The sequence below is a fragment of the Rhinatrema bivittatum genome, chromosome 19 (assembly GCF_901001135.1).
Source record: "Rhinatrema bivittatum chromosome 19, aRhiBiv1.1, whole genome shotgun sequence".
Lineage (NCBI taxonomy): Eukaryota > Metazoa > Chordata > Amphibia > Gymnophiona > Rhinatrematidae > Rhinatrema > Rhinatrema bivittatum.
In genome coordinates this window covers 29,321,975-29,331,871 of record NC_042633.1, presented here as the reverse complement: position 1 = coordinate 29,331,871, position 9,897 = coordinate 29,321,975, and the positions used below count along the sequence as shown (strand labels likewise).

The 9,897-nt window shown below is 44.9% G+C and overlaps 1 protein-coding gene across 1 annotated transcript in view; it reads right to left on the bottom strand.

The window, feature by feature from the left end:
* LOC115080596 (E3 ubiquitin-protein ligase TRIM39-like) overlaps positions 1–9,897 on the bottom strand; it is a 31,797-nt gene that overhangs the window by 14,653 nt on the left and 7,247 nt on the right. Inside the window, exons 4-5 of the mRNA XM_029584853.1 lie at positions 8,254–8,276; positions 64–176 (exon numbers count right to left, since the gene is read on the bottom strand). Coding sequence (XP_029440713.1) covers positions 64–176; positions 8,254–8,276 — 136 coding nt within the window. The remainder of the gene's footprint in view (positions 1–63; positions 177–8,253; positions 8,277–9,897) is intronic.

Here is a 9,897-nt window from a genome sequence, read left to right as displayed (position 1 = left end):
CACACCCCTTTATACTACATGCCCCTGCCTTGCATTCTCCACAAGCTGCACCTCCTCCCTCACCTCTGAATTTCTTCATCAGGATGTTGGGACTGATGTGCTCAGGGAAGCTGCAGATACTTTTCTCCAGCTCTGGGGACACTGGGTTCGGCCTTTGCATTGGCACTGCTTCATATCTAGGAGAGTGGCAGACACAGAACACGTTATTACACCGAGAACTGCTCCTGTAATGGGCATGGGCCCAAACTGCAGGTAAAGGTCCTTCAAACAGCAGTGCCCACAAACCTCAATAAAACTGGGAGGCATGCTGTTGAACTCAGAGTGGAAAAAGTGGTAAAAACAAAAAAGTGATATATGAGTGGAATGTCCTCCTAGGTGGGTGGTGGCGACTATAACAATTTAAGAGGGCATAGATTTTTGGTTACTACAATTAGAGAGCAGAAAGTACAGCCTCACGACACACATTTAGGAGTGCGTAGTATCATATCGGCATGTATGGCAAAGAAGTTAATATAAAATGTTAGAAGTCCTAGGAGGTAACCAGGTACCTGTGTGGCTGGGGTGTCTGACAAGCTGTGATGGTCGGCTGGCAGGCTGCATGTTCTGTAAGAACCGGAAGTCCTAGTGGTAACATAGGTGCTCCGATAGCTGGGTCTGCCTGACATGCGATACAGGACAACTAGGACGCTCACCAGTAATGGTAGCTAGTTAGATTATACTGCGATGATTGAATTCAACTAGCCACTGGGTCTATCTGGCAGGCTGCAAACTTCTGTAATCAAATGGAAGTTGTAGCAAAAAAAGAGGCACTCTCGAAGCAAGTTTGCCCAGCCGACTATGCAGGGGACCTAAGAGACCAGATATTTCAGCAATAGCTGTACTAGTATTGCTGGCTATGTAGATTACAGCACCTTGTGGTTACACATAGGCAAGACGAATGACAGAGGGAACTAAGAGGGGATCCTGTATGTGCTTCCACCCAAAATGATGGCATACGAAGGAGAAATCCAAACAAATGAACATGGTAGAAACAAACAAAAAAAAAATCATCAACTTGGGTCTCTGCAAAAAGCACTCGAAAAAAAATACAAAAGGCAACCATCCAGCAAGCCAAAAAAAAAAAAAAGCTACATTTCCAAAAACTAGAACTGCCCATGAACCACCCCGTAAACTTATTGACTTTGTATAGAAACTCTCCAAACTCCTTCTCCCAACATAGGGTCACACAACTGAAGACTGTCAAATGCTTAACTAAAAAAAAATAGATGAGCTATTTGTTCTTCCTTTCATTGCTGGGACCAACCATCCCATGAATGCAATGATCACACAGGCAAATTCCATTCAGCTCCCTCCAGTCTTGAGCCCATTGCCTAACTTCAGGACAATCATTGCACTGGAAGTGGAAAAGATCATCCAGTGAATCAGCCAGTTCATGAGCCCGTTAGAGCCAACTGACTCAAGATTCATCTGTAACATGAAACACGATCTAGCCTTCAGGCTAACCAATGCCATCCTAACCCAAGATTCACTACCCAGCTCACTCAAAAAAAAGATATGTTATCAAACCCATCCTAAAGAAACCTGTTGCTGATCCTAAAATAAAAACAACTATCACCCAGTCTCTTGCCTCCCCTTTCTATCCAATATGGTGGAAAAAGTAGTTCACCTGCAACTCTTAGATTTCCTATAGTACACCACTATCAATCTTGCTTCAGGAAAGGCCATGGTACACAATCAGTCCTATTGGCCATCATAAACAGTATTTACCTCCATGCAGATCAAGGTGGCAAGACCCTCATTGTCCTACTTGATCTCTCAGTCACCTTTGATACAGTTGATTACCATCTCCTGATCCAGTGCCTGAAGGGCATCAGCATGGAGAACACTGCTCTAAAATGGTTTGAGCCACTCCTTACCAACAGAACGCAATCTGTTACATGGGCCAACAAACCGTCCTCCCCCATTCTCAGTCCTCTCCGAAACTTTTCAACATTTACATGCTTTCTGTGACCTCATTCAGTCTTTCATTATCAAGTGCAATCTATTTGCAGATGACATCCAACCCTGCATCAGAATGGGATCTGACCAAACTTTATCCATTGCCAATCTCAATAACTGACTTACAGATGTAGTCCAATGGCTTAGCAAACAGACTAAATCCATCTAAAAATTGAAACTCCTCTGGCTCAGCTGCCAAGGTCACACTCTACAATAGATTCCCTCAATAGCAAGTACCACCTTACATTCTAACGAGTCAGTACGAAGACTAGAGGTTCAATGAGACCAAACCCTCACAATGGAACCCCACATCTCGAAAATGGTAAGGTCCTCCTTCATGCATCTGCGTCAGACCTTGATAAACACAACCTTGCTACTGCAATCCAGGTGTTCATCACCAGCCGAATTGATTACTGCAATTCCACGTACAATGGCATCTCCTGATACAGTGTGAAGCACCTCCACCTCCTACAAAGCACTGCCACAAGAATTTTGGTAGATAATAAAACTATTGATATCAAGACTATTCCACATCAACTTCACTGGCTCCCAGTAGGAAGTAGGATGAAATGTAAATCTCTGCTTGGTCTTCAAATGCTAGAACAAACAGGCCCCTGTACACCTCTTTCTACTTCTCACCCTGAAGGGAACTCCAGCCTGCTCTTCTTTCCTCTCCTCTGTTAACCACCTCCAGACTGTCCGGCATGAAAAAAAAAACTTTGCGCTTTCAACTACTCTGCACCAAACATTTGGACCAAAACACTACTAACCTTGCACCTGCAGCCGTGCTACCTTAAGTTCAGGGAAAAAAAAGAAAGCTAAGGCGTGGCTTTTCAGCCAGGTCTTCCCCTATGACCTGTACCTCTGGCCTGGCTTCCTGAATTCCCAACAAGGGACTGTGTTCTACCCAACAGGGACACAGCTGGGTCTTGAAATTATTCACAAATAGGTTTTCCTATGCTGGATCCCAATGCTACATTAATCGCAAAATTTGATACAACTGTAAGCTGTTCTAATGCCTCTGCTCATTGTAATTTATTGTAATCCACCTTGGGACCAACTTTGGGAAATGGCAGAATATCAAACAAACATTCATAAACAGTCTTTTTCTGCCATCAATTACAATATTTTTATTATAAAGGCATCACACTGATGTGTATAAAGCATGAATACTGCACGGACAGCTAAAGAGAAAATCTTCAAGAGAACCCTATACAGGCATCACACTTATATAAAAAGCATGAACAGAGCACAGACAGCTGAAGACCAGATTTTCCTCAAAGCCATGAGGGCATGACACACTGATACAAGCAGCAATCCAGTACAGAGATCCTCAGAGCCTCATGCAGGCATAGCACGGACAAATCTAATGGCAGCAATGTAGCAGAGTCAGCTGACAAGCAGATTTTCATCTCTGAGTGGAATCAGAGGAGAGACCTATGACGACATGATGTTATCAGGCAGTGCAGTCTCTCAAAGTTAGTAGAGCTTTTGGCTCTACTAGGCATGTGCAGGAGTTCCCGCACGATCACATGTTCCAGAATGTCTTCAGTCTGTATCAAAGCTTAGTTGACTGTCGAATTGAAGTCTAGGGAGGAGGGTGGGTGTCGCATGGCTAATTCATCCCATCATCTACAGAAACACACTCTTTACAGTAAGCACACTTGATTTTGACCATCAATAAGCAAGCTGAATTAGCCATGCTCAGTGGGGGGTCCCAAGCTAAGGGTTGCCGTGTAGCGTCTTTTCCTCTTTTTTTCTTTTGCAACCCAGACTCCTGCGTGGGCAGCAGACTACATTTTTACTGCTTGATTCAGTATCACTCATCCTACCAAGCTGTCTGAGGCTACTAATTCATCAAGCAGTAGTGAGATGTGCAGGTAAGGACGGAGGACCAGGTGGAGGCTCTGCATATATCCTCTATGGCCACATTTTTGAGATGTGCAGTTGAAGGTGTTGCACGCACTCGGGTCCTTACTGGGTTTGTGAGGCGCGGAGAATATTGAATGAAATATCCTGCTGCTTCCATGTTCATAATATTCGGCAGATACAAGGCTTGCAGTGGACCGATCCAGCCATTGCCAGATTTGGAGGGCTTCCCTGCAAAGGTCCCATGAACCAGTGCCTCCCTGTTTTTTCATATTGAACATGGTGACTTGGTTGTCCATATGGATCATGATGGCCTTTCCCTGCAGCATATGTCCGAATGCTAATCAGGGCATGTCGCATTGCTCTTAGATCTAGTAAGTTTATTTATAATGTTCTCTCCTGAAGGGACCTTGTGTTTTGTAGTGGTGTAGGCATGTGCCCCATCCCGCAGAGGAGGCATCTGTTGTAAGACTTACTTGGTGTTGAACTGGATGAAGTAGAGCACCCATCTCTGGTATGCCCAGTCGCAGCCACCGGAGAACATCCCTCATCATCTGGTCTGTGATATACATTTTGGTCGATAAGGGTTGAAGAAACTGATACCACTGGCTCGAGGTCCCACTGCAGTCAATGCATATGAAGGCAAGTGAGGGGGACAACATGAATTGCAGCCGCCATGTGACCCAACACTATTAGTATGTGGCGTGCTGTCATTGACTTCAGCTGCAGAAGCTGACACGCCAGCATGCTCTGTTGCAGGGTAGGAAGACTCTTGAATGAATGGAGTCTATTTGAGCTCCTATAAAATTGAAAGTGTTGAGCTGGGTGCAGAATGGATTTTTCATAGTTTGAGGAATACCAGCAATTCTAGGCAATGAATAGTTGCTTCGGCATCCGAGAGGAGCGCATTTTTGTCTGGCATTACAATTAACCAGTGATCAAGGTATGGTAATAACCATATCCCCGACCATTGTAGATGGGCTACAGCCACCATTAGGCATTTCATGAAGACCCCTGGAGAGTCCAAGAACGGGAGAACCTTATGGTAGTGCTGCTTCCCCACCTTAAAGCAGAGGAAGCACCAACAGGAGGGGTGGATAGGGATATGTGCATATACATCCTTGAGGTTGAAATAGCACATCCAGTTGTTCAGTTGGATGAACGGCAATATAGTGCTGAGAGAAGACATTTTGAGTTTTTCCCGATGCAGATGTTTGTTCAAGGTTCTGAAGTCCAAGACTGGGCAGAGATCTCCGGACTTCTTGGGAAGGAGAAAATATTGGGAATAATACCCCTTGTTGCACTGGGGCAGGCGTTTTTCTGTATTCATTTTTGCACCTCCTGAGACAAAAAAAGGGGAAATGGACTGGATCTGTGGAGGAAGGACCAGATGGGGCAGCCGCAGCTGATGGAAGAACTTCGGATGGTAGCCCTCTCGAATGATCTTCACCACCCACTGGTCCATTAGTTATCTGGGTCCAGGCGTGTAGAAACTGCTGGATTCTGCCCCCTTGTACATATGGCTATGGCGACTGGCAAGTCAATAACTCTGCGGTGGTTTAGTGGCAGGTTGTGGCTGTGCCTGTCTATGGTTGGAACAGTCTATATTGTCTACATGGGTAGAAACTCCTGTTCACATTCTGCTGCTTTCCTGTGGTCAAGGACTATACGGCCACATTCTGTTCCTTTATCTGGGAGACCATTTCAGTTGCTCGCCAAACAAATTATCCCCTAAACATTGGAGGTCTGCAAGTTTCTCATGCACATCCTCTTATTCCACTGGCCTGGAGCCAAGCCATTTGCCGGATTCCTATTGAGGCTGCTGGTATTCGTACCATGGTGTCAAAAGCCTCGGAGACAGAACGAAGGAGGCGGTGGAGGCCCTTCTTTAAGTCGTAGAGCGGTTGGGGCGTAATCTGGTCACCCGAGTGCTTTTGTGGGGGAATCGCCAATGTGAAGAAATGTTGAGGAGATCAAAAAAAAAAAAGAAGAGACCGGATCAGCGGGTCCATGCATAGTGCGGACAAAGACTGAGGAGATTCTGGGACATGCGACTGCACAAGAACTCCCACACATGCTCAGTAGAGTCAAGAGCTCTAACTTTGAGAGACAGCTCTGTCTAGTACCACCTAATGATGTCACCCACTGAGCAGGGCTAATTCAGCCTGCTTACCAATGGAAAAAATATGGCATAAAAAAATAAAGGAGGCCCAAGAATAAGCACAAAAGAAAACGTAAGACATAGATTGATAACCCAAGAAGCCTTGGTGAAACTGGCACTGTCTCTTCATCTAGGGAACAGAGCAGCGACTGATTGGAGGAGGCAGAATGCAGCAAGGTCTCCATTATGTACTGCTGAAAAGTTCACAAGTAAATTTGTAAACTTTTTACATTTTCTAGGGAGCACATCATCTTACGGGCTGTTAATACCCAATCTGAAGGTCCGAGAAGGTTGGTGGAAGAAAAAAAAAATACACTTACATTTAATTGTTTTAGGGAGTTCCCATGCTTTTTTCAAAACGTTGGCACAGATATTCTAAATTGTTAAGTTCATTTGACTGGGTGTATCCAGGCAATTAAAACCTTTTGCTGCAGTCAATAAAACAGCCAACAGTCTATGCTGGAGACAGAGTTATACTGACAGGCTGTGGGTGGCATCCTGGTATATATAGGGGAAGCCTGACAAGTTTGGCTCTGTCTCCATCTGCTGGTGTGGAGGCACAACCCAGGAGTCTGGACTGATCCGGTACGTACAGGGCAACAGTCTATCAGTCAGATAAACACTGTAAATGCTTCATTTTACTTAAGGGCAGGCCCAAGCTAGTATCGAGGAGACATGCAAACAGCAGCAAAGTCATCTGGATTATTTGACACATGCTCTGTGTAAACTAATTAAGGGTTACTGCCCCCCCCCCCCCCATTGGCAAAATTTCTCTTTTAAACTGATATGCACAAGTGTTTCAGAATAAACCCAGGACCCTAGATACATGGACTGAAAATCAGGGCTGGGATCTAGTGTTATATGCCTTCTCAACTAGCCAGTGATTTTTTTTTTTTTTAACCCTAATATGCCAACATATTTAATCCAGTCACTGCAGCAACAGTCCTCAGCCAGGGGCCATGCATCAAAGTTCCTTCCCAAACTCTAACACCATAAGCATTAAATCTAGCCGCTAAGTGTTGCCACCATGTGATGACCGACACCACCCTTCCCCTCAAACCCTGTGAACGCTGCCTCTGTATCATCCCCCGACCCAGCTAACCTGGGGACTAAATGACCCGAGTGGAAAATGAGCCCCCGTTTCTCTGCATGGCAGGGCTCCGTTCTGGCCAAATCAGAGCATGGCCTGGAGTAATCTACTTCCTCTGACTGGTGAAGTAAATCAAAGTTGTGGAACTGATTTATTTATTTATTTATTTATTTATTTTTTAAACATGGCCAGCGGTACAGTTCTTTTTCTAGTTGCATCCTATGGGCTGAGGAGGAGAAAAGTTTGTAGGCAGTATCACAGGAGGTGGTTGATGGGATGGCTCTCTGGTCCTCTTTCAGCCTACCAGTATAAGATTGTAAGGGACTGAAGAAACAGCAAGGAAGGCTGTCTAACAAAGCCGTGAGGGCAACAAAACAGGATTAGCAGCCAGATGTCCAAACAGGATTTCTTTATTGAGCAGCAACACATACATGCCCGTATATGTTTTCCAAGGTCTGTTTAATAATCAGCTGTTGTAGAGTCTTAATTAAGACCGGGATATTTATTAATCAAAACATGACACAAGTTGAGCCCCTGATGTAGCTGAAAGAGGGCGAAACTCGGCCAGAGTCGGGCTTGTTTACATATTCGTGTTGCTGCTCAATAAAGAAATCCTGTTTGGACATCTGGCTGCTAATCCTGTTAAGATTGTAAGGGTACACTGGGGCAGAAGTCAGAGAAAGCACCAGATTGGGACAGCCCCGGTCCTTAGCAGGAGCGAAACAAGCAAAGAAAACTTCTCTAAATTGTAAAAAAGGAAAAATATTACAAAAAACATTCATTAGAAGACTAGGAGGAGGAAAAATACATTTCTTGGTGTCAAACAGTTCCCCTCCTGCACCTCTTAGGCTCCTATGGGGGCTATGGTTCCATTAGCCTTCATCCGCAGCTACCCGGGGGTCCCCCTCTCCCATCTCAGCCAGTCCCGAGTGTGAGATACGGACCACAGCACAAGTGCGCTCTACAGTCAGGCTGCACTGCACGACAGCTAAGGCTCCTTCCTTCTCAAGTAGCAGGAGATGGGGGCAGCAGACAGGCCAAGAAAGATTTTAACAGCATCTAGGAAGCTTGCATCCCCGTGAAAGGAAAGACAGGGACACCTCTTCAAGTACAATATGAATTAAACTCTTCCTACCTGGTCAAGGTGTTCCTTGCATCCTGCAGAAGGGAGGAAAAAGAAGGCAAAAGCGATCAGATACTAAAATTATTCTTCAAGTACTGTGCATGTGCAACTCTAAGAGAATCGGCCAAGGCCAGGAAAGTAAAAGCCCCCCCCCCCCAATCTCATCTGCCCAGTTTATCAGTTAAAATGCTAATTTTTTTTATACATCCAGGCTGTGTGTGCGTGTGTATGGTGAGGGGTGGGATTTGCAGCAGTCACAATCCATTAGAATTGGCAAACTGCCCACGGACATCAGCTACAGGGCAAACACATCCTGAGCTCTGCAGTCTATTGTCAGTGTATAGGAAAATACATAAAAAAAAAAATATAAACACCCCAAATGTTGATATGATTTGGTTTCTAAATGTGCTTCAAGTTACCAGAGTCTCTGCCTTTGAAAATGACAGCACAGTATCTCCCAAGGATTCAGCAGACTGGGACTGTGAGTTGGACAAGGTAGACACAGAGATTGTTCTGGTGGTACTTTTGTGCATTATATTCCGTCTCTGGACACAATTTTCCCTTTCAGAGAAAGTTTTGGGGTGCGAAAGCCTAAGGCAAAAAAATACAGTTGCTCCAAAACTTCTGCCAGCAAACTAACTGCACACACTATGCATTTTTTGGGCCCATTGTTTAAATTGGGCCTTTGTTCCAATGCCTTTCTATCCCTGAAGACAGTTGGTTTCAGCTGAAACACATCGGGGGTTTTGAAAAACAAAGATACTTCTATATACTGTGGACAAGAATCGAGTAGGCAGAGTTTTTCCTGCTGTTCTTATGGGTCACCAGTACCTGGAGCAAGTCAGAGAGGAAAATTGGTTCTTACCTGCTAAATTTTGTTCCTGTAGTATCACAAATTTGATTAGCTCACTCACTGTATTTCTTTCTAGATCATTTATAAATATATGGAAAAGTACCGGGCCAAGTACAGACTTCAATCAGCACAAAAAGGTACCAATGCGCTTGTCGACAGAGGTCCTCCGATTTCACATAAATGAGCCAGGCATCCAGACACGGATGCACCAACACACCCTCCATACCCCCATCACCCTTGGTGAAGGTACGTGGAGCTTTCACCAGCTGAAAGGAAGGGCTCGAAACCGAAACTGTTCCCTTAGGACCATGAACCTGCTAAATCTCTGGTGCTCCGGCCTGATCGACCTCTGTCAAGCTGAGAGATGCCGAGAACTCTCCCTTGTGTACTGCCGCTATGACAAAACTTAGAGCTGGACCTCAAAGTCTCCATGCAGAAACAGAGAACCGTAAAGAGACACATTGATCTTCTTTAAATCCAATATCGGCCAAAATATCCCTTCTTTTTTTCCAAGAACCACAAAATGGATGGAAGATAAGAAAATTGGTTCTCCCTCTTTTTAAAAAACTTGCCTCCAGGTCAGCAAGACATTGCTGTGAAAAAAGAAAAATAATCTGAGCAGAGTCCGATGCGGCTCTCAGATGTAATTTCTCCCTCTTCTAGAGGTGACAGTCAATTCCCTGAGGTCTCATGATCCACATCCTCTTGAACATTACCAGGAACAGCCTCCCTGCGGCATTTGCCGCCATGACTGACAAATGGAAGGCCCGAGCACGCGATCCCTACATTGCAGGTTTTGCCTT